Source organism: Lepidothrix coronata, unplaced genomic scaffold (assembly GCF_001604755.1).
Source record: "Lepidothrix coronata isolate B3197 unplaced genomic scaffold, Lepidothrix_coronata-1.0 Scaffold108, whole genome shotgun sequence".
NCBI classification, from domain to species: domain Eukaryota; kingdom Metazoa; phylum Chordata; class Aves; order Passeriformes; family Pipridae; genus Lepidothrix; species Lepidothrix coronata.
Window position 1 is genome coordinate 1336696 of NW_016690288.1, and position 25483 is coordinate 1362178.

Sequence of the window (25483 nt, forward strand, 5' to 3'; positions counted from 1 at the left end):
AGAAACTTCACAGAGTCCACATGCAATGAAAATACAGTTGCAGTAGGAATAGAAACACCCTCACTTATCACATGAATACATTGCTTTTCTCTGACTTTTGTTTCAGGAGAGCCCAAACTGCCTATGGACCTTACCCCTGAAATCTCAAAGCTTCAAAAATAACTAAGGAAATACTTCCTTCCCTTAAGTTTCAGTGCAATGAGAGAGTGTCTGATAACACATCACCTGAGGGGCTGTGTCTGCCTGAGCAGCCTGGACTCATCCAGGTCCAACCTCCAGCCAGGAGATGGGCTGTGAAGGAAGAGTGATGGGAGCTGTGCAGCCACACTGGGTAAAGCATCCCAGGGACAGGAGAAATCTCCCTGTGCCCCCTGCTGACCAGGAACAGGACTAAGAGGAACGGGATACACATACTTTGCTTCTCCAGACTTAAAAAAAATCCCATCTCACATTTGTGTCCTCAGCCACAAATAAAAGCACTGTTGCAGCTCCCAGGCACACCCATCTATCTCACCCTTCCCAGCTACAAACTGGTGGTTTTTGCCCCAGACCTGGTGTCCTGGCTCCGGAGCATCCCAGACATTTCACTGGGATTGTACTTCAGGTTTTCATTCTGATACACCAGCTCTCTGAATGGGAGGGTTGTGCTATAATGCTGTGCATGGTGGATTTAACAAAGCATGGGCCATGGCACAGAACTGCTCAAGTGAGAGGCAAACTCTTCCTCTCACAGGTTTGCTCTGTGCCCTTCATCCAAAATTCAGGTGTGCCCCACCACTGACCTTGACTTTCTGTTGGTGGTGGTAGATCTGCCAGGCGATGTGGACGTGCATGGCACACCACTTCCCAGGTTTCTGGAAAAACAAAACACATGCATCAGTAACTTCCAAAAAACTGTGGTGCTTTATCCTAGTTCTAGAACCATTACCAACCCTTAGCCTAGCCCAGTTTGGTCCAGGGGATCCCCCCACAAAGGGCTCCCTTCAATCCTCTTGGGAACCTAGAAATGAAAAACCTTTGTCCCTTGCTAAGAAGTTTTTCTTGGATATCCAGGAATGCTCCTGTTTTACACACTCCTGTAATCCTCTGATGCCACTGGCTGAGAATGCAGCTTGTGCTGCTGAGATCAGTGAAGCTCTGTCCCAGCCAGCAGCTGCTGCACAGCTGGATTGCTCACAACTGCACACTGAAGTCATTCCCACAAGTGCAGCTATGCCAGGACTGGCATTTCCACAGAAGGATGAAAATTAAAGCAGCTTAAAAGGTCTCTCTGGTTTTCAAAGTAAATCTGACTCCCTCATATAATTACTGGTCTGCACCTCCAAGACTTGAGCACATAAATGTACTGAAAACACTGGAGGTCAGTCATTCACTCTGTTTGGGAGGGTCTTTGCATCCTTCCTGTCACCACGACTTTGAGTCCCGGGGAGGAGAGAGGGAGGGAAGAACCAGAGCGTTTGTTATGTTTCCTTGTTGATTTTGAACTCCATTTCCAGCACAGCTGGAAACTTTGACTGAAAAAGACTCATCGAGGATATACTTTTCCCAGTTTTGTTACTTCAAGGTCTGTAGTAACTACACAACTAATGATTCCTGCAGATTTAAAAATTATCACAGGAATTCAAGAAGCTCCTTGAGCTACTTGTAAATGAAATGTTTCACAAACTATGGCACATGGTCTGCCTTCTATTTTTAGGTGTGTATCAACCAATAATTAAATCACAAAAAAATTAAACCCTCTCTCACACACATGCTCCCCTAAGCTCAAGCCTTTTGCTAATTCAAAACAACTGGCTGTGCCAGTGATTTCATAAGTTCACTTGGTTGGTTTGATCAAAATCTAAATCTTCTTCTTGACCACATTGAAAAATTAACAAGAAACCCTTTTGGATGACTGATAGATCGATCTTTAGATCCTTATTTCTAAAATATTTTGTGTTTGAAGCGGACTGTCTGTCGATACTGGACAGTAAATACCTGGGTGGGATGTACCATACTGAATAACACTGACAACACCCAGTAAATAATAAAATGCAAAATCCTTCAGTGTGCAGTGAAATGACAGGGGATCACTGCCAGGATCTCTAGGATTTGGCTCAGGAAATGATGATAGAAGGATTATCAATATTTAACCTCGAGTGTTCGTGTGAGGGGCTGCATGAGAAGCAGAAAACTTCCAACTTTGAAACTCTGCACTGTCCTTGAGTGATCACAAGCTGAAGGACTGACCATCCTGCTCCCAAATGAGGGGTAAAACACCCCAGATGACACATGGCAGCACTGATTTGCAATTATTCTGCTGCTTCAATCCGGTGGGACCCAGCCAAGCTCGACAAACTGTAGCACAAGAAGATTTCTTACCCTCAACATGGGCCTGAACGGATCTGTCAACTGTGAAGAAGAAATGACAGCTTGGTTACATGCCTGTCACTCAAACAATTGCTCTAATTAACAAATTTGTATTGCTTCATTAAGAGACAAAATTAAAATGTTATCATTTTACTTTCAAATGAAGCCCTTTTGGGTAATAATTAGTCCTTGGCCCCCGTCCCTGAGCGTGGCCCTCCCCCCTGGGCTGTTGTACCTGAGTGTTGACAAGCAACTCAACAAGGCTCACAGAGAGCTCTGTCCTCTGGCATCAGCTTTAATTTGTTGATTTAATGCTACAAAAACGGCTGGTTAACTCTGCTGAAGAAAGCACAGATCTCTCCTTTGGGCAAACTTTTGTCGTCTTTCAAAGCTGCTCGGCTCATGACCAGGCTGGAGAGTGGACAAGCTCCTTTTCCACAGGCTTGATCCCACAGATTGGGTGGGAAGGGGCTGGAATGGGGTGTCAGCCCCCACCCAGCAGTGTGTCCATCACCAGCCCTGGCATCAGCTCCTTGCCTTGTGCCTCCAAACAGCCACCACTGACGGACTGCCCGAGGGGTTCTCTGCCACAAATGGGCTTTGCCTTAATTATTTTTTCACACTGCAACAGATGTTGGTAAACAGGGGCTGGGTCAAAACCCAGTTTTCTCATTACTACTTTTTATGTGGCCTGTTGGTTTTTTTGGTTTTTTTTTCTTAGTAGATTATTTTCTTATTCCCCTTTTTTTTGCTCATATTTTATCAGTTAATGCTGGAAAATAAATTCAATTTATTGGGTATTGCTCATTTGTTTTGGATTTTTTGTTTTGAAATGCAATCCTAAAGGAGATTTATAGGTGTAAAAGGTACTTAGCAGACGCAGTGATGGCACAATGAATCATCTTGAAATAATCGAAACTCAAGTTGAAAGGGAAAATAAAGCTAAATGACTTCAGGATGGGAGGCTCTAGTTATCTCTGCAATTAGATATATAAACAAAAATGTGGCTCTTTTTGGTATAAAGCTCAACTACAGCACCAATTCTGAGCAAACCAAAGTACTGGAATTTGGCATAACCCAACGAAAACAGCTCTGCTGCACCTTAAAGTGAAGCCATAGCACAACATGGAATTTTAAGGAGAGCTCTTCATTGCTTTTGTCAGAGAGTTCTGCTAAAAATGTGTCTGTGTGATGTTTCTCATGGCAAACAACGTCCATGAATTCTCACACCCAAACAACCCACGGGCAGAGAACAGAAGGAGGAGAAGAGCCCAAGTGCTGAGGCAATAAATGCTGTTCACATCCCCTGGAACGCAGGAACCCAGAGGCACCAAGTGATCAATAAAGTGCATCTGTATTTCACTGGTGCAATCAATGCTACAGTAACCCAGGGAATAACTGCCATTACCCACATTAAAAACAATTACAGAGTACAAACACAAATCTTGGAGAGGTTTGTACAATTCTGTGCTGAATTGGGCTTTTATGCCTTGACCCCTGGGGCTGTGGGGGGAGAGCTGAGCGAGGAGAGAGCTCTGCCACTGCACAGGATCTGTTTGACATTCTTCCCATACAACCTCTCCAGTCCTCACTGACTGAAACAGCTCAGACAGCTTTAGTTTTAGGATATCAATTTGGACACTCGAGGTTTTCAGGAGGAATAGCTTTACTTGAGGAAAACAAAACATTTTTTACGGACCCGTGGATCTTTCTGGAGAAGGGTGTGTGGGACCGTCCCAGGTCTGGCTGCAACATCAATAGGATTGGAAGTCTAGAAACACCACAGGGAGAGAGCATTAATGAGTGACACAATGCTTGAAAGCAACAGAACGTGAAAAATAATAGTTCTTTATCATTACCACTGTCTAAGCAGCAGAGATAAACTTCTTAAAGAGGAAAGAAGAACCATTATAATCCACTTAATAGTATCTGTATTATCATCTCAATTTCCAAAGTTCCATTGTCCACCAACTTCCCATTATTTTAATCCAAAACACTGAGGGAACAGTGATTGTTTACACTGGAAAATCTTTCTAATATGGAAAACCTGATTAGGAACACATTTCTGACGTGGAATCTAAAGCAGTGTTTGGAGGAGCTCGTGCTCTGCTGCTCATCACCAGTGCACTGAGCACACTGAGCATTTCCTCAGTCACTGCCCAAGGGCCTCAGCTCCTTCCACAGGCACTGGCACCACACAGATACCAGGAAAAGTAACATCCAGTTGAAAAAACATGAAAGCTTTTCCCATGATTTGAATGTAAATAGTCAGTTAATAAAACAAAATGCAGCTCTGTGAAGAAAAAAAAACCCCAAACAAAAAAAATCAACCCAGCTCCCCTACATTTAGACAGAGCTTCTTCCTAGGTTAAATGAAGAAAATAGAAATCAGCTACAGCATAACTAACAATTAAGAACCAGAGTTGTTAACAGTCTGATTACCATACAGAGGAAGAATCCCACTAATGAACTGCAATTTACATATTCAGTCATTAGAGTGGATGGGCCAATTTAAGGGAGAAGGTGTCTCCTCTGCAGACATTCCAGGCCTGATTTCAGGCTTTAGTTGCAAAGGCCACAGACTGTGGTTTCCTCCCACTGATAAACAAAGAGTGACTCCAGGAAAACAAAAGAAAACCCCCCTGAACTCCTCACATTTCTCTCTCCCAGCTATCACACACGAGGAGAGACAAATCAGTGTTCTTCACTGTGGTGGAGCTGGGAGCTAATTATGGAAATGAGTAAACAATAATGATCACCATTTCTAAAAATCCTGATTATTACATGACCTTTCATTAATGCACACTATCTCAGAACTAATTATATTGCTTCTAAAGTGAACTATGCCATTATATATATAATTTTTTTAGAAAATGTTTGTATGTGTCTGAACCTAATGAGAAATAACTTCTCTTCGAAGTAAATTTGGAAAAAAGCCTGTTGTCCCCCATGGAATTAGGTTGTAACTCAGACCTCATTGCTCCAGAGTAGGAACCATATCCAACCCCTGACCTGCATCACACAGTGTGAGTAGTAAGGGGTAATTCCTGTCTTACCTTGGGTTGAAAAGCTCCTTGTAGGGATCCAAAGGGGCCAGTTGGAGGAATCATGGGAGGAATACCTGATACAGCTGGAGGATAGGAGTGAAACAGCTGGAACAGAAAGAGAAGAACATCAATGCCAGCACAGGACAGGCAGAGGAGCAACACACAGAAAACATTCCTGTGGAACAGCAGGAAAATGGTACATGGAGAAAACTGAGGAGCATCGGGGTGATCTCGTTGCAACAATGTTAGTTAAAGCATCAATGAGATGTTCACAGATGTCATGATGTTTAGAGCTTAAAAGCAGTTCCAAAATCAGGCAGCCAGAGCCTGTCCCTGCATTAGCCCAGCAGAGCGTGAGACAGACTTTGTTCCTTCAGTTATTCATTTTTAAATTGGAGAGTGGTTTAAATGGTTTCAGTCTGTGAGTCGTTTCAAGAGAAAAGGCAGAATCCTGAGTTGAATAAGACTTGGAAATCTACTGTTTAAGTGGAAAAAACCCTTATGAGTTCTACGATATTGTATCATTAAAACTCCATTAGTACCTTGGGATTTTAATGGTATCTGTAGGAAATGAGCAAAATATGCACAATTCTTACTTCATTAGCCTGTCTGAGAGGATATCCTGCCACATCTAATATTAGCAGACAGACAATCTGATTTGTTAAAAATTAGTATTTAAACAAAATGTTAAGGCAGAACCCTCCAAAAATGTAGGGTAATTTTTTATAAGGAGAGTCTGCTAAGCACAAAAATGTGCACATCTCCACTGACCTCCCTGCCCCCAGTGAGCAGAGAATTTAGGCAAAAAACACAAAAGGCTGCTCTGCAGTAGTGCAGACAAACCCAAGGGAAACAAGCAGGTAAACTAAATAAATAAATTCTTGGCTGGGAGGGTGGTGAGGCCCTGGCACAGGTTGCCCAGAGAAGCTGTGGCTGCCCCATCCCTGGAAGTGTCCAAGGCCAGGCTGGACAGGGCTTGGAGCAACCTGGGCTAGTGGAAGGTGTCCCTGCCCATGGCAGGGGGTGGGACTAGATGGGCTTTAAGGTCCCTTCCAACCCAAAGCAGTCTGTGATAAACCACGTCACCCCAATGGGATCTCGTCTCCATGCTCTGGCTGTGACCCTTTGCCTCACTGCTGTAACACAGAACTCATCCAGTTCCATGGAAATGCTGGGATCACCCACCAAATTGCCTTCTGGTGGCAGTCAGGGATTCCAAGCATCACACTCCAAATACATTCTCCCAGTGAAAGCTCTGGATCTAACGGGATGGCTCCCAGCTCCACAGGGACTGCCACCCAAAATGCCACTGGGGTTCTCTGGCTGAGACAAACCCCTCCGAACACACCAGACCAAAGTCAAGCACTGTCTGCTACTTTTAAGATCAAATAAATGAGTTAATGGCCAATTGAACAGAAGCAGGACTGGGCAAAGTAAAAGACTGGACATAAAGGGCAGGAAAACACTGAAAAAATCCCATCCCAGAGTGAATCAGTATCACAGAGTTTTGATGGATTTGGTTATGCCAGGCATACACATGTGCTTTGCTTCATCCTTTTTCCTTCCATTAGCTCATCTTGCAAGGTCATTTATTCATATTATATTCACTGATCACTGAGAAAATATTTCAGTATTTCAGAGGTATCAGAAGATTTTCTCAGTTCAAAAGCATGGTATCAAACTTCTGTTCAAGAGTGTTGCTGTTGTTGTTTTTAATTCCATTTAATTTGGACCTGCTCCATGCAGTGGTGCAGAAAACACTTTGAGATTTAGTTGATAGTGAATGGTAGGCATTTGAGAAATCATTAAGAGACACTTGTCCTCATTTACAATAACTTTTAATGAGTAAAATGTGCTTTAAATCCTCCAGTGTCTTCTGCATTTAATTCTCTGTGTAATGGACTAATTCCAAATGATGGGAAAAGACGTAATACTTTGTATTCTATTGGCTATGACTGATAATAAGGAATTATTTCCTTAGAGTTTTATAACAACTGGTAAGTTAATTAAATGTGACCTTTCCTCAAGGGCAGAATTATTAATAAAATATAAATATTATAACTCCATGATCTCTTTGTATCAGTTAAATTCCTCCAGCTTTCAGGATATATCTTTCATAGTCAGTGCTCCCTTTTTCCCCAGTATCCCTTCTCTTTTGAGCAGCATTTCCCCTTTCCACAGCTTTCCTTGGCTGGATGTGTGCAATGCTAAACTAGACCTGGCTGGAGGTAAAAATGATGCCTCACTGTGCTAAAAGTGATTGTAAAATCAAAGGTGCCCAGAAAGAAAACTGATTTCAACCTCAACATGAGTTTCTGTGTGAGCTGCATTCCCTGTCCTACAGGACATGGATTCTAACCCTCAAACAGACCTTGTTCTCCTGCAAAGTTCACCTGCACTCCCTGCCAGCTTTTTTAAGGTATTTTAATTCCTGGTGTGGATCTATAGTGGAAACTCTTGTCTTCAGGAAGAAGGTCTGTGGAAGTGCTACAGCTGGACACTATTCCTATTTCTCCTGCCCTATGGGGTGTGCTCTCACACCACTCAGGGGCTGCTTTTTGGAGCTGCAGCTGCTGAGGGAGCCCACAGAGCAGTTCCTGTCCCATGGGGGGATCACACGGAGCAGTTCCTGTCCCATGGGGGGGATCACAAGGAGCAGTTCCTGTCCCATGGGGGGATCACAGGGAGCAGTTCCTGTCCCATGGGGGGATCACAGGGAGCAGTTCCTGTCCCACGGGGGGATCACAGGGGTCAGGCCTTGCTGGGGTTACACACAGATCATTCATCCAGTGTAACCTGGAACCACGGGATCTCCTGCTATCAGCTTGCCAAATATCCCACGGTGATCACTGTGCAACCCCTTCCCAAGGACAAACCTTTCCTGAAGGGAAGGCAGGGGAGGCACAGGGGAGCAGATCTGGGCCAAGGTCCACAGCACAGCTCTCTGGCTAATGGAGAACAGCCTTTCCTGACATTAGAGGGGGTGATGCCATGACCTTTACAATCCAGGTTGATAAGGTATTATGTCACTGAATTTGAAAAGCAGATACAACTGGAAACTTCTACAATGTTTCCTGTATTACATGTGGACTTCTGTGCTTTATTTCTAAAATTCTTGTACCTATCTCCCAGGTCCATGTTCCTGCTTGGATCAACATTGATGACAATATATCTTCTGAATCCATGTAAAGCTCAGCAAATCCCGGGGCAATTTTGCAAACAGCAATGCAAATGAGCAGCATCACCCTTTATTAGCACAGGCTTAAATGTTTGCCCAATACTCCTCGAGCTCTGAGCCTGCAAACACTCTCTTACTGTTCAAGTTACTCAAATCAAGTGCCAGAAATTACCAGGCCTGTTCAGGTGTAGGCCAGGCTGTGAGCAGGGACTGTGGTTAATCAGGACAGCAGAAAGCACCACACCATGGTCTTAACCAGTTTTTTTTGCCCAGTTCCACTTCTAAGCAAAACCAACACATAAAGCCAAGTGCTTTGCAGATTTCTGAGTGCCGATGCAGTACTCCTTCTCTCATCAAAATATCCCTGTAGGATTTAGAAACTCTTGCCATATTCATTCAGGTACCTGCCTCTGCCAATAGGATGAAGGAAATGCAACCCAGATTTCAGCAGCAAATGAATCACCCTTAGGAGTAGAAGGTTTACACTTAACTGGAATATTAAAAATCGGTTCATCTCAATAAATAACATTTTTGGTAGCTTATATAAACACATCTAGTGCATAGCTGGATTCATGTTGCTGTCATCAAACAGAGCTTTCAAAACATAACAAGCCCAGTGGATCAGCTGTGCCTTTGAAATCTGAAGAATAAGGCAGGTTTTCAGATTTTATCAAACAAAATATGATAGATTAGGAAAACTATTAGATTACCTATCCCTGGAGGGTTTGCATGATAGTTTGTCAGTTCATTTCAAGTTTCTTAGGAAAAATATCAGCCTAAGGGTTTGTGGCACAACCGAAACACCGTGATGGAATCACTGCTCCCTCCTGCTCCATGGAACAGTCAGCTCTTCTGTCTCATCTTTTCACATCAAACCTCTCCAAATGGTGTATGAGCAAGAGATCTTTTGATTGGAAAAGCTGATACTGCATCTTGATCAGAAACAAGCACCACGAGCACAAGCCTTCAAAAGCCAAAGCAACCAAGGACGATAATGGTAAATCCTGGAGTGATGATTAGGGAGAGATTGGACACTGTGCCGTTGATTGAGTGGTGATCCCAACCCACCACAGAAAAGCAGTGAAGTCAGTTTGAAACAGAGCAATAAAACTCACACTGTGACGGTAGAAGGGGTCAACTTTTGTAGGGTATTTGTCAAACTGCAAAGGGATCAAAGCACAAACTAGTTACTTGATATTTCCTTGCTTTACTTCTGTTGGCAAAATAGAAGACAAACTTCTCTATTGTTTGGCAACCAACAGAGAGGAAAAAATATGCAGAAAATTAAGTTTCCAATGAAACTGTTTGGGATTTTTCTTTCTTCAAAGTAAATCAAGAGACAGGAAAAGGGAAGAGGCACCAGAGTGCACACTCCTCGTCCTTCAGCTCCCATCCTTCACCTGAACCTACCGCTCACGGGCCTGTCACGAGGGAGGGACAGCCCTGCCTGTCCTGCCCAGCCACACCTGGGCAGCACAGGCCTCCTGCCCCACACCCTGGCAAATTCTTAACACTTTTTGTAATAAAGAATAGAGTTGTGCTCTACTTATCCTCACATTTCTGCCTGGGGTACGCACCATGGGCGGTGCTGGCGTCGGCATGATGGCAGTGGGTGGGATGGCGTGGGGGAAAGGCGTGAAGGTGTGCTGGTGTGTGTGTTGGTGTGTGTGCTGGTGCTGGTGCTGGTGCTGGTGGAACTCGGTCCTCAGGTAGGGCGGGGGGCCCAGGGAGGCCCCGCGGTCCGCGCTCTGCGAGGCCAAAAACCGCGTGTTTAGTTCCTGACGGAGGAGATCTTGTTCTGAAACACAAACAACAAAACAACCCCCGTGAGCTCTGGGGCTTTTCCACACCTCATGCCACTTGTTCTGAAACACAAACAACAAAACAATCCCCCATGAGCTCTGGGGCTTTTGCACACCTTGTGCCACTTTGCTGTCTGTGGCATCAGTGCTGTACTTAAAACCCCGTACAGGGTGAGAAAGCTCCCTCGGTCTTCCCCAAAGGCCTGAGACATTTGAAAGTATCCATTTCCCCTTCCTCATCAAGCCTGCTTTCACATTCCTCTGAGCATTAACCTGAGGGTTCTCCCTAAATTTGTATGGACATGAACACAGCCCTAAATAGGTGAGGAGGTACGAGTAAGCTGGAGGAACAAACGAGTGGCTGCTGCTCATGTGAGTACCCTGATGTACAAACTGATGTTACTCAAATGTTGATATTCCTCCATTTTCTTCCCCCACATCCTTCTCAGTGACCTGGTGGGGCCCTGGCACAGGTTGCCCAGAGAAGCTGTGGCTGCTCCATCCCTGGAAGTGTCCAAGGGCAGGTTGTCCCCTTGGAGCAACGTGGGCCAGTGGAAGGTGTCCCTGCCCGTGGAAGGTGTCCCTGCCCATGGCAGGATGGTGGATCCAGATTAACATCCTTCCAACCCAAACCATTCCGTGATTCCATGATCTCCCCAAAATCAAGGTATAAAAGAGCACAGTTTTCTCCAGTGGTAAGAATCTCTACATCTCACCCCCCACCACCATCTTGCACAAACCCAGGCTCAGCACCACTGTGTTCACAGCCACTGCAGACCCTCTCCCCAGCCAGGGAAGCAACGCTGGGCTCAGACCACAGCTGCAGTGAAGACCTTCAGCAAAGGGGTCACAGATTCTGTGGGGGCACACAGTGGTTGTACCATGGGTTGAACAAAAGAGACATGAAAAAAGCACAGCCTTCCGAAAATAGTCATTCCCAGGGCAGACGAAAAGTCATTGGGTATGTCTGGGTGTTTTGGGGCTTTGATATCACTTAGAATCATCCAGCAGCAAGTGCAGCCTCTCCCCACCCAACAGTGCACCAAAACCAGTTACTGGGACTAAAACCAGAGAACTGGTGTCCTACACTGCACGAGACCCTCCGGGGCCACGACCCCTCTGGCTCTTACCTGAGTAAGTGCTACCAGCGGGGTGTCCTGGAACCTGCAGTGTCCCTGACGTCAGTGGAGGTGGAGGGGGCAGAGCCGTGGGAGGGGCAAACATATTGGGGTGGTGGGGGTGTGCTGGGGGCTGCAGGGTGGGCGTGAAGGTGTGCAGGGGGCTGTGGCTGGGCAGGGACAGCGGGAACGGGGAGGCCGAGGGGTGGTGGGATATGTGGGGAGGAGGGGCCTGAGTCTTGGCAGGAGTGCTGCTTCTGCTGCTGCTGTTAACGAGAAGAAAAGCAATTAGGCTTTGCATGGAAGGGAGGAAAGCTCTGAACACAGACCCCCTCCCAACCCACACACAGCTCACATTAAACACAGCACGGATGGAACTCAAGGATTACAGATGCAGGTTACTATTCCCAGCCCCACCACTGTGATACTCCTTCCTCCCACCACCTGCCGGACCTTCCCTGGACCTTCCCTGGTATCTTTTACTTCTTTTGGTCTCTCCACACCAGCACTTGACACACATTCTCCCTCTCTGTAGGAGGCTGGTACTCTGTCTCCCGACAACACAGGGATGACACACAAAGGAGTAATCAGCCCTGTGCATTCATTACTTAATTATCAGGTCTTTTCTACATGACTGCTTCTGATTCATGTTTTCAGGCAAATGGAGCTCAAAATCAGTGATCACTGCATTAGTAAAAGTTTAATTTTTTTTTATATGAATTAGTAAGATGAAAGACTGCAGAAAATGTGGAATGAAGGTGAGAAGGCAACAAAAGATATGTGCTTATTGTATAGATAATGCCTCTCTCTACCCCCACAATATAAAGAGATAAGACGAGTCAACAAAATAACTATTTGTGATTACGCTGGTTGCAATTTCTCAGGTTTCTTTTCCTACTGATGAGTATCTAAAATATAGTCATGTAGGGCTGAATTCTACTTGTCTTTATTTCATGTAACAACATGTTCTGATTGCAGTGACTTTTAAAGACAAGCAATACCAGCTTGGTTAAAAATAAATCCAAGTCTTAAACACCTCCATAGTCAAAACATGAAGCAACCATAGTGCTAGTTCACCCGGTCTTGAAGGTCACCATCTGCTTCAGATGTGGGGAATGACAACCTTGCTTAGAGCAGGGGAAACCTGAGGGTCCTGACTCCGAGAGACATCACAGGTTTCTGTGAATGTGTTGTTTAATCTCACTGCTCATCTTTAGAGGGGCATAACAAAAGGTGAGGCTGATGAGAGCCAGGTGAGAGAAAAACACTGCAGACTGCCAGGTGTCAGCAGTGCAGGAAACACGAAGCTGCGCAGTCCCTGGTGTGTGACTGGTGGTGCTGGGCTGTGTGCAGCTGCACCACACTCCCTGCTCTGGGGCACAGCAGTGCCTGGAGAATCAGATGTTTACAGGGATGGCAGGGTTAAAGAGTTACCCTTCAGAGAGTAGCCCAGCCTGCAGGAACTGCAATTTTCTTCCCCTCATGTATACTGTGTAAAATCCCCTCCAAAAGCCCAAGTATGATAGGCAGGAAAAGTAAAAGCTAATTTAAAAATACCCAGGGTTTTTGGGATTGCCAGGTCAGACACAGAGTGATCCTGGCTCATCTCAGGGTAGGAGCTGAGGTTAAATGCACTAAGTTCCCTCTACTTCCCAGTGATGGGATAGGATGTGCTGCCACTCATCTCCTTTAGTTAATTCCACTCCACCCAGGCTCAGCCCAGCGCCCCACCCCAGCACGGCAGCAGAGACCCAGACCCACGTCTCCATCCTCCTACCTTAAGCTGTTGAGGCTCAAGCTGCTGCTGTTGTAGGCGGAGAGGGGCTGGGAGAGGCTCTGTGCGGCGGGATGGGGCTGCACGGCGGGCAGGGCCGCCTGGGCCGGCGGCAGCGGCGACTGCGGCCGCGGCGGGTGCTGCCCGGGGGGGTGCTGTGCCGAGGGGTGCTGTGCCGAGGGGTGCTGTCCTGCGGGGTGCTGTCCAGGGGGGTGCTGGGGAGCAGGGGCCCGGGAGGGCTCCTCGGGGGCCGGGGGTAGCGGCGCGGGCAGGGGCGGCGGGACGGGCAGCTCCGGGCGCGGGGCGAGCGCGGGGCTGGGGCAGCGGGCCTCGGGCGGCTCGGGGTGAGGCTGGGCCAGCGGCTGCGCCACCTGAGGGCAAGGGTCTTTAGGCACCACGGGCTCAAGGACGGGGTCTTTGCTGCTGTCCTGGCTCTTCTCTTGGCTCCTTTCTAATCCTGATATTTTGGGGACAGCCGGGCCCCGAGCACCAGGGTCGTCATTGTCAGCGGGCGGACCGACTCCTAACTCCTTATCTGCAACAACACAGAGACAGAAAGGGTTAAAACCAAGCTAGCAAAACCAGTCGCACTCTGGGCAGTTCCATTTTGTTTTCATCAAGAACCACCCATGCCAACGCCAAACCAAATCAAACCCCTCTGCCTGTCTGATAACCCTCCTCAGAACAAACCCCCTGGCAGAGAAGAGACACCCTGTTTAGTGCTGCTGTTCTCTATCGTTGTCACTCATCATCACTGACCCGCTGAGGGAACCAATGCCACCCGAGCTCTGGACCTCACCACAGAAACGTTAGGGTCGGAAAAGACCTACAAGACCATCACCCACCAACCCAGCACCACCACCATGTTCACCACTAACCATGTCCTCAAGGGCCACATCCACATGTTTCTTGAACACTTCCAGGGATGATGACTCCACCACTGCCCCGGGCAGCCTGTGCCAGTAGTGCCTGACCACCCTTTTAGTGAAGGAATTTTTCCCAATATCCAACCTAAACCTGCCCTGGCACAGCTGGAGGCCGTTTCCTCTCCTCCTATCCCTTGTTCCCTGGGAACAGAGCCTGAGCCCCCCTGGCTCCCCCCTCCTGTCAGGGAGTTGCAGAGCCAGAAGGTCCCCCCTGAGCCTCCTTTTCTCCAGGCTGAGCCCCCCCAGCTCCCTCAGATGCTCAGACCCTTCAACATGACACAAGATCTAAACATTAAAACCCTGGCTCTTTTTGGTTGGCTGGTCAGGAATGACTTACTTCTATTTTCCAACTCTTTAATAATATTGATTAATTAATATTATTATAATTTTAACATTTGATACAGTGGAGTTTTGCTCACTGGGGCTCTACAGCAATTTCCCATTGGAATCACTCCCCAAACCTTCTGCCAAAGCATATCTGGTCCACGGCACCCCTTGGAATAAATTGAGGGAATGCTGCTGACCCAAGTGATGTCTGAAGGAGGGGGTATCAGGAGCACCATTTAGGGCTGTATCCCACAATAACTTGGAACAGCTGAACTTACACCTTCAGCAAATATGGAAGTGCAGCATATGGAAAGCACAGAAGGTTTGAAGGGAGTTGGGACAAACTTATGATTAAAAAAGGATCCAGTGTTCTAAATAACCTTAAGACAGGAAAACTTTACTCCTTCTTCTGCCAGTTTTAAGGGGTAAAATGACTAAATGCATAATAAAATAATACACATCCAGAGAAAATTGTTGACAGCTCCATTGTCCAAACCCCAAAGTAAAGGAGTGAAATAAAGAGGGAGGGGAGTGAACTTGCCCAGCCCACAGCCCAGGCACACATTCTCCAACCATCACATCACTGGAGACAGCCTGGCAGCAGTGTGTCACAAACACAGCATCATCTGGGTTTCATTTAGTTAAGACATCAAAACAAACCATGTCAGGCACCGTTACTGGTGCTTTACAGGCCCTGTGCAAAGGTAGCAGCAGAGGTTTTTCATAGTTTGTAGACAGGAGATGGGGAAAAGAGGGTAAAGAGAGTCAAAAGGGAGGTAAAGAGGATAAGAAGGAAGAAGGAAAGGGGAAAAAAATAAGCAGACGTATTTGATGAGGACCTACTTTAATCACTTCTGGAATATGTAACCTGTAACAGGCACAGAGGCTCCTCCACAAATTTGGATCAGAAGACTATGGAGGCAAGAGTGGGACTCCAGAGGGATAAAAATAATTACTGTGCCGTATGCTCAGGGTCCATCTCACTGCAATTAAAGTGCAGGTTCTAAATAAAGGGACTTCCCTTGCATTAATTGTTTGGATCAATCCTGTTTGATCAAACAATTTTAGAAATTAGACAGAGAGTGATCTGCACATGTGTAAAGGCAGGTCCCCAAGGAGGAAAGAAGTGAGCACGTTTGTTCAGGAATAGGTGGATCTATGTTCTCAGTCCTTACAGGTGTAAGAGTTAAAAGGTTTGGTTTTGGGTTTTTTTGTTGGTTTTTTTTTTTAACACAATTGCATAATAATTAGGGCTTTGAGGGCTTAGCCTTGTCATTAGAAATCCCCCACTAGATGAATGAAGTAGGTGGTCTGGAAATCCTGCACAGGTGATACTTCCAAATCTACAGGGAACACCTTGCACTCAGTGCATTCATTGAATCCTTCCACTTGGTATTTTTATCCCCTCTCATGTGTGGAACATTTATTCAGCACAGCTCTGTGCTGAGGATCTGCTCCTCATGCTCCTCCTCCCCAGGAGAAAAGGGTTGGGAATGCCACTGTCTCCTGGGGATCTTTTGCTGCTGCTCACATCTTCATTACACAGCACCCAAGTGCCATTCCTGGGAGTCTGCACTTGGGAGATGCTCTTTGAAGTGAGATAACGTTGTTCCAAATGTCTCACACCAAATCTGCCCTTGGTTTCTCCCTCTCCCTGTCTAACCCCCCTGCCCCCACACAGTCCCCCAAGACAGGGTCAGCTGTCCAGGAGTCTCTTGAACCCCAGTAACCTAGGGCACATGTCCCTGCATGGGTGATAATTATGATGTATAAATCACAACTTTCTCATGCCACAGTATCTCTTTGGGGAGCTGAAATCTGCCCTCAGTGATGAACATTACCAGTTACAAGTACTTGGGCTCCCAGTTCTCCCAGCACTCACTGATGGAGCACATTTTGTCTAAATGAGTGGCATCCTCAAACTCCCCAGGGCTGCCCATGGCACTGACCAGGCTCCCCAGGGCAGTGGGCACAGCCCCAAACCTGCCAGAGCTCCAGGAGTGTTTGGAATGCTCTCTGGAACAGGGTGGGATTGTTGGGGTGTCTGTGCAGGGCCAGGAGTTGCACTGGATGATCCTTGTGGGTCCCTCCAGCTCAGGATATTCTGTGATTCTGTGTTTCATAAGGAGGGTTTGAGTCTTCATCAACAGCACTTCAGGGTCACACAAACAAGATTAGGCTTTTTCTACCAGTACATCCTGACTGAGAGGCTCAGTGTGAGAGCTATGGGGAAAAAAACCCTTTATGTCACTGTGACACAGACAAGCCAGCCTTCTGAGTTTGTTTATCATCACAGGAAAGTTCACAAGTGAACTTTCTTTGCTGGCAGCCTCCACGCTCTGTTTTGGATGAAGTGGAATCACTGCATCGTTATTCAGGAGAGCAGGAACTGTGATGTAACTTCCATGGCCTCCCCTTCCCCACTGGGTTGAACCTGCATGCAGCAGCAGTCAGTCTTTTACTGAAAAAGGAATAAAGCCATAATTTGATGCTGAGGACTGAGGAACATTGGCTTAGCTTGTCCCACCCACACAGGAGATGCAGCTGCCATTATCTTCCTTTCCTGTGCCATTTGATGTGTCTTAAATTTCAAATTCCTCTGTTTTTCACTTAGCACAGACAAACTGGGGATGTCTCAAGAGGAAGGACTCCCAGTAGCCTCCATGAAACCCTGCAGTGTGTGTGATTCTTAGTGCATTGGCTCCATTACACTTCCCTCCAGAGCCATGGATTTGTATAATAAGCACACATTATATGCAGCTTTCCATCACTGCCTCTCTTCCTAGTGTGCAAATCAGTAAAATTTGCCCCAAACTCCACATTTTGGCTCCTTTGGACCAGCTGGGTGGTCCCAAAGAGCCAGAGGAAGGCCAGGAGTGGCCAGTTGAGAGCATCACAGCCACAGACGATGCCCAGCTGTGCTTCTGCTGACAGAAAGGCCCCATCAGAATTTGCCAAATTAGAAAAATCCCAGAGATTCACCAATACAGAACACTCTCAGTTTGCCTGGTCAAGTGTTGCTTGCAATGGGTTCACCGTGTCTGGTTGCATGGGAGGTGCCAAGAGCCAGCACAGGGCATTCCATGACGAGAGCTGAGGCCCCTGGGCAGCCCCAGTGGCAGCCAAGGACGTGTGACCTGGGCATCCCTGCCCTGCCAGGACCTGGGCAATGAAACCTCCTCAGGCAACGTCCTGCATGATGCTGTCAGCTTACAGTGGCCAAGCTTTCCTTCTGAACATAAAATCATCCAACTTTTCCATGTCCAGGTCTGGAGTGCCATCCAGAAACTAGGCTGTATCATATCCTGTCACTCCTCCCTCTGCCTGCATCAGGATTCAGCCTCTCCACGTCTGGCCTGGGAGCCTTCAGGCATCTTCAGAGAGCTTCTCAAAACCAGCACTAAATTTTTCACTTTCCTGAGAGGAAAGTTTTGAATTAAGCTCAAAGACCTTATTGCACAAGTAAGAAAATTACACGAATTTTCAGTGTTTTGCAGCATTATCTCTGGGACTGAGCATTCAGCCTACCAAAGAAAGATTTTATGGCATTATTTAATTTAAAAATAGTATTAATTTTCTTTTTCTACTTTGCTAAGCTGAACTCTTCTCTTGAGAACACTGCCTCTGCCTAACTCAAGTTTTCTGCAAACTTCTTAATGCAAGATTAAAAACACAGATCTTTCAAAAATAGAAAGACTCTTTTTCTCCAGCTTTACCACGGATAAGTGTGGAGTTGGTGCAAACTGTCACAGCAAATACAAGCCCCTAGAAGATCTCTGGAGTCATGGAGTGCAGGAAAGATCTACCCCACAGACCACCAGCCCTGGGAGGTTCACCTCAGCAAGCACTTTACAAGGCTTGAAACAATTAATCAGGTTGGAGATCTTTCATATTGATTAGACATTGGTCAGTGCAACACTGGGATGAACAGGGGCAGGTGGCAGGAGCTGTTGGGTGCACCAGCCAAGAGGGACCACACAGGCCCCAGAGGGATTCAGCTGCTCCACTGGATACACATAATTTGCTAAAAACAATTTCTCATTTTTAGCGCACAGTCATCTTTCATCCTAATTTCCAAGGACACTAACAAAGCATTCGATTATGCAAATGAAGAAGATGCCTTGGAAAGCACGGTTACTGCAGCTCTGTCATCTGCTGATAGCAATTACTCCCCGGTAAGCAGGTATTTAGTACAAGTGAACAGCAAGGATGGTGACACACTTTGCACTTAATTATAAAACAAAGGAAATCATTCAGGACAAAAGATTTTGCTACCTCCTGTTAAATGTTTATCTTCTGTGTTCAAACGGATTTAATTGTCAACAATGAAGTTGCAGATCAGTGAAAAGAAGCACTTAGTGGGATTGCACAAGATGTTGACAATTCTTCAGTCATTGAGCTGCTTCTGGCCTTGATTTGAGAGTGCAGAGTCCTCCAATACTGCACATGAAATAATTTATTTCATCCAGCTCTTAAACAGAACATACTCCATAAATGTAAGTCCTATAGCCCTGTACACTGGGAGTGTAATACTAACAACCCTTATTTTTAAAAAAGCACTTTTTACTTAGTAAAAAGGAATGATATAAAGCTTTCCAGAGGAAAGCAAAGCAGAGAACATCCAAATACTCCCCTCTCTCAGAAATCCTGGCATTTTGGTCAATAGGAAGGAGCTGCAGGTTCAGCATGACAGACCCTGGGAGAGAGAAACACTGGGAGAACTCAATCCTGCTTCAGTGCAGGGACACGATATGCACAGCCAAAGGTCTGTTTCCAATAGGGAAGATCTCCTGACTTCCTAACCCTTTCAGTTCCTAATCAATAAATTACATCATTAACTACACAACCCTGAAGGATTCCATGGCCAGCTCAGGTGCTGACTGAAGGGGACTTCTCTCAAACATCAGGAAAACTTCCCACATGGCAACTGCTGCTGACCAAGTCACTGGGGGGTATTGGTTGATAATGGGTTTGAGCTCAAAGAGTTTTACCTTCCTGTTTCAAGTCTGCGGTTTTAATTAAAGAATTCGAGGTCTTGTCTTCACAGTATTTCTAAAGCACACCCAGATTCACACAAATGAAGGCAACACCTTGTTAAGCCAGGCTGGTGGTCTGTGTTTCCCACCACCCACTGCACCAGCACGAGGCTTTTCCAAGTCAGGTGTACAGCCCTTGGAGCCAGGGTATGAAAAGCCACCTGCCCAGCCCATGGGCTCTCATGCTGATCTCTGCTCAAAGACTGGCTTACACCCAAAAGCCTGAGATTTCCTGCCAAGATTCTCTAGAATTGTGGTGACAACCATGAGCTTGTTATGTATCTAAATCTCAAGAGTCGCAGAATCCCAGAATGGTTTGGGGTGGAAGGGACCTTAAAGCCCATCTAGTCCCACCCCCTGCCATGGGCAGGGACACCTTCCACTAGCCCAGGTTGCTCCAAGCCCCGTCCAACCTGGCCTTGGACACTTCCAGGGATGGGGCAGTCACAGCTTCTCTGGGCAACCTGTGCCAGGGCCTCCTCACCCTCACAATATCCCATCTAACCCTGCCCTCTGGCAGTGGGAAGCTGTTCCTTCTTGTTCTGTCACTCCAGACCTTCATCCAAAGTCCTTATCTGCCTTCTGCAATCCTCTTTGGGCTATTCCAGAAACACCCTGTGACCCACCCAGTGGTGAGAGCATTTCAAACCTGCCCAGAGCAAATAACATGGCTGTACAAGACAATAATCAATTAAAAAAGAAAGCACAGGAAGGCTTGATAATTTTCTCCAATTATCAACAGGGACATCACCTCAGCACAAGGTTAACCCCATCACAGGGCGAGGGAAGGCAAATATAGTGGGCTTATCCAATGTATTTGCTTTGGCCACGCAGCCACAATATTGCCTCAAATGCCCATGACATCTGCTCAGCCCGCTCGAATGTGACAGGATTACTTGAATGAGCCTGAACAAAACCAGCTTTCAAAAGCAGCTTGAAAAGTATCACTGATTGAATTTAGCCTGACAGCTCAGTTTAATATACCAAGGACAAAAAAGATCTGTGTGATATGTTTATACAGCAAAATAACACATCTATTCCCCGTGAGAGGTGTCATACCCCCAACTCACCAGCCACATACCCCTGCTTCCTTTGGGAATTTGTTCTTTAGAGCCAAGAATTTCTATTCTGATTTTAAAGGCATGATGCCAATATAAGCAGAGACCTTAAAAACTCTTGCTAACACTAACATGAAGCTCAGCCTGACCAAGACAATTCTTACTTTTAACTACAACCATTTCAGCTCATTGGTGTTTACAGGGAAACTTCGCTGAGTTTACACATCCCAGCTCCCCCAGCAGGGTCACTTTACACTATTCTCATGCTCGGCACTATTTTGCTCCTGTTTCCAGTGCTGCAGAGAAAAATATGGGTACTATGGAATCACAGAATCACAGCACCATTAGGGCTGGTAAAGCCCTCTGAGATCCTCGAGACCAACCGTTCCCCCAGCATCGCCAAGGCCACCACTGACCCACGTCCCCAGGTGCCACATCCACATGTCTGCTGAATCCCTCCAGGGGTGGTGATTCCACCACTGCCCTGGGCAGCTGTGCCAGGGCTTATCCAGCCATCTCCTCTAACACAGCACTGCTGAGGAAGAATTCTTCTGGTCTGGGTCATATCAGTAAATGCAGATTTCACTGCTTCTGGCCAACAAAGTGTCTCATTAAATGTGTCAATTATAAGTGTCCAGTAATGCCCATCTCTCTGTAAATTGAATTTCTGGGCTAAAACACATCTAATGAATCTGGTTTGTTTTAAAAGGGGGAAAAAAGAAGCTAATTTACTGAATTGGTTAAAATGTGTAACTGAAGATCTACCTATCATTTCTGTTTCGTTCCTTTGACAACATAGTCACTAAAAGCTTTTCTTTGCATGTAAACATGATTCTGCACACCAAATTCTTCCTGCAAGGGACAGCAGTATAGGACTTAAATGATTTTATAGAAATTAAAATAGAAAAGAATACAAAATTGAGAAAAAGACATGGCAACAACAAGGACTCTGGCATGCTTTGTTCTTGCATCATTCTACAGCATTTTATACACAGGAGTGGGATATTCCACTGTCTGGCAAGTCAGAAATGGAGAACTTTCTAGCTTTGAATGACAGCCATCCCTATGGGACCATTGCTGTCTCCTGGGTAATTCACTGTAGGTATTGGGGCCTCTTCTGGTCCAAAGATCTCCTGGTGCCCTCTCTCCCCTCCATCATTGCTACAACAGGTTTCCTTGGTCTTGGTAACTTGTGCTCTTGACCATGTCCCTCCAAACCTGCTCTCCACATCATAAGCAGACATCAGTCAAACCACAGCCCTCCCAATAACCAAACCTACAGAAACAGCTGAACTCTGACTAATTGCCCAAGTCACACCCATGTTCAGACAGGAGGTGGGGAGCTGTGGAACCTGGCAGGCCACACAGAGATGCTGTTTGCCATGTTCATGGCAACTGGAAAGGCTGTGCTGCCAACCAGCTCTGCTTTCACACGTGTCAGGTCAGCTGGTGGTTCCTGGTAGAGTAAATTTTGGTACAGCAAAGGGTCCCTTATATCCCAGTTGCTTCACACAATGTGACATGTTTTACTCCAATCAGCTGAACTACTCTCACTACGTTTATCTGTGACCTGAGGGGGTTTATTCCTTATAAATACATACAGCAGGACTCTGTGAAATAGGATTTCTGACAGGACTATTGACTCATTGAGCACTGTGCTTGCCCTCCAGCAGACCTGGAGGAATAACACAGGTTGTGCCAACCAGGCACCTCCATGTGACCAAGAAAGTATTTTCCTTAAGCCCCCTGGATGATCACTTATACCGTGAACACAGGTCAGGCAGTGCCCATCATCTCAGGGCACCACTTTTACCACTGTTTCATCATTTTGCTGGAAGACTGACAGCAATGTCAGTGAGCACTGGCCATGGCAGTTTGTAGAAAATGCAATTTGGGACACTCTGGTTTTTTATTACCAACCTGAAAGCAAAATCCGAGTGAAGGTGCAAAGTCAGGGTGAAGGCACTTGTGAACTACCTGTTCACTGCTGAGGCAGATGTTGTCTTCAAGGAAGCTCTGACTCAAATGTTTCTTCCCAGAGGTGTGGATAATCTCTGCACTGTCCATACAGATCACTAAAAAGACACTGAGTTGCTGTGAAAGTGCCTTTGCACATCATCATCAGCAGTGCTCACCTTAGTGTTCACTGACTGACCTGGCTGTAATGAAAACAGCAGAGCAGCAGGTCAGCAGTGTTCCTGTTATGACAGAGCAGCTGTCTGAGAAGCTGCCACGTGAACACATCCTAAACCACCCCAGCAGGAATGAACACAAACACCCCCAGCTCAGTGTCAGCTCAGCACCACACTCAAAAATCTAAATAAACATCCTCGGTGCCAAAATAAATGGTGAGCAATGAAGGCCAGATTAACGTCAGCTCTGCCCCACACAAACCTCCACTGTCACTGTGGTGTGGTTAATGAGCTGGCAGGTCACAGGGCTGACACAACAGTGTCCTACAAGCAGAAAGGACACCAACATCAGGACAGCCCTGCCTGCTGCAGGGTGCTTTTACCGCCCCAAACACAGGGATTTTCTACACAAACTGGAATCATTAGCCTGTGTATGATTCATAATACCATTTGTGCTCCTCACTTTTATTTTGATTCATGTTGTGCCTTGCTGCTGAGGCTAATTATTATCCAGCACTGGTACATTCAAAGACTTCAGCCTCACATGCAGGATTTTGTGGTGTTGCCTCTGTGTCACAAGGAACTGTAATTCTAAAAGGATTAAAAGTTTACCAGCACAGTCATGTAAAGTAGAAAATGAATTGTTCACTCTTCTCATCTCTGTTTGGAAATTAGATTACGGGCTCCAAGTGAGCTGAAATACAGAATGAGGCAAATCTATGTGATTAGCTCACAGGTGGCCAGTGAGCCTTTCTGGGCTTCAAAGCCTGGCAGATTCCCATTAGCTGCAATAATAAAAGAATGTGTACTTATCCCTCAGCCCCAGCCCTGCCCTGTGCCAACACAGCTACCTGCTGTGCTAATCCTCAGAGCCAACATCATCATCCCCAATTGTTGGTTCATGAGTTTGCTCAGCTGTCGGTCGGGACACACGGTCTGTGTGGCACAGCAGAGCTCAGTCCTGCTTCCCCAGCACACCCCACAGCCACTTCCCAGCAGCGGGAGGGAACTGGGGTGCTCACCCCAGCCAGCCCCACGCTGTCAGCAGCTGTTTCCCAGCACTAAGAACAGCGTTGGTACCATTAATCAGGAGTGTTTCCTCTAAACAAACAAACACGGCTTCACCTTCATCTTCTCTCTGTGGAAGGCACCCCTGTGAGTGTCAGTGCAGCAGAACCCATCACACACCAGGGCAGAAACCAGCACAGACAGCAAATCCAGGGGTGGGCAGAAGGTCACAAGTGATGCAGAACATCAATGGCCCATTTCATGTGGGATTTGCTCCTGACTCATCCCAGGTGCAGATGTGGTGGCACAATGGGAGCCCCACACTCAGTTACAAGGAAGAACTCTCCAAGTCCTCCTGGCAAGAGGCTGGTTAATACAATGACCCTTGAGGGTTCCTTCCTCTAGCAAACTCACATCCTACCCGGTACAAGTGTGATAACTTTATTATTATTTCTATAAATGTCTAATAATCCTCTGAATTCCCCCTAAGCTCTTCACTGTAATATTATCTTGCCTCAGGGAGCTCTACAACTCAACTTACAATTTCCTTTTCTTCCTTTCATAGAATCACAAAATCATTAAGGTTGGAAAAGCTCTCCAACATCATCAAGTCCAATGTTCATCCAAATACCCTCATGAGCACTAAACCACATCACAAAGTGCTCCTCTACTAATTTCTGGAACCCTTTCAGGGACAATGACTCCACCACTGCCCTGGGCAGCCTGTGCCAGTGCTTGTCCACTCTTTCAGTGATGAAATATCTTCCTAACATCCACCCCAAACCTTCCCTGGAATGTGTTAGGCCGGGAAATGAGAAACCGTCTCCCTACTCCCGCATCACAAACTCACCAGAATATTTCATACTAACTTTATAATTTATACATCAAAAATTAAAAAATCCTGTTGAACAGTGGTGCTGTGGACAGGGGGAAACTAGTGCTTCAGGTAACCTTCCCACCCTGCCCTTCCCGGGCATGTTTTATAAGCCGGTCTGGGAAAGCAAATGGAATTCAAAGTAACCTATTCCCTTTTCATTTCCCTTTTAATAAAAGCCTGAACCACCAAAGCTTGCTTCAAACAGCCCTGCTGCTGGAAGAAATGCTTGGAAAACTGCCCCTATCTCTGAGCTTCAGGTCCCTAAAGCACCAACAGGCTCAGTGCTGGAGCTCTCAACCTCCCCCCAGTTGTGCACACATTTAACTGGACGTGAAGGGAGTCAGTTCCTGATTAAGCAGCAGCTGATGATTTGATCTGTGGATGAACACCACGCACACACCTGGGCTCACAGGCACCAGCTGCTGCAGGGCTGGTGATGTGGCACTCGGGCTGTACCTGCTCGGGATCAGCACGTCAGGTAATCAAGGGTGGCACTGAACTCCCCTGCTCGGTGTTACAGCCTCACACAGCCCAGGTTCTCCTTGTATCACCCCAGTGTCCTAGAGCTGGAGGTTGTGGTGACCACCCTCCCCAGGGCAGGACTGCACATGGTGCCAGTTACATCATAGAATCCCAGGGTGGGTCAGGCTGGAAGGGACCCCAGTGGGTCACTGGTGCCACCTCCCTGCTCAGGCAGGGCCAGCCCAGAGCACAGGGCACAGGATTGTATCCAGAGGGCTCTGGAATCTCCCCAGGGAGGAGACTCCAGCCCCTCCCTGGGCAGCCTGTTCAGAGCTGGGGCACTGCCCAGGGAAGAAGTTCTTCCTCCTGTCCAGCTGGAGCTTCCTGGG

The 25483-nt window shown here is 46.6% G+C and overlaps 1 protein-coding gene across 1 annotated transcript in view; it reads right to left on the reverse strand.

The window, feature by feature from the left end:
• The window catches only part of AUTS2 (autism susceptibility candidate 2), a 777042-nt gene that overhangs the window by 14268 nt on the left and 737291 nt on the right, over nucleotides 1–25483 (reverse strand). Inside the window, exons 7-14 of the mRNA XM_017824040.1 lie at nucleotides 13272–13803; nucleotides 11507–11871; nucleotides 10152–10372; nucleotides 9690–9734; nucleotides 5406–5501; nucleotides 4049–4120; nucleotides 2362–2391; nucleotides 783–854 (exon numbers count right to left, since the gene is read on the reverse strand). Of these exons, the coding sequence (XP_017679529.1) occupies nucleotides 783–854; nucleotides 2362–2391; nucleotides 4049–4120; nucleotides 5406–5501; nucleotides 9690–9734; nucleotides 10152–10372; nucleotides 11507–11871; nucleotides 13272–13803 (1433 nt within the window). The remainder of the gene's footprint in view (nucleotides 1–782; nucleotides 855–2361; nucleotides 2392–4048; nucleotides 4121–5405; nucleotides 5502–9689; nucleotides 9735–10151; nucleotides 10373–11506; nucleotides 11872–13271; nucleotides 13804–25483) is intronic.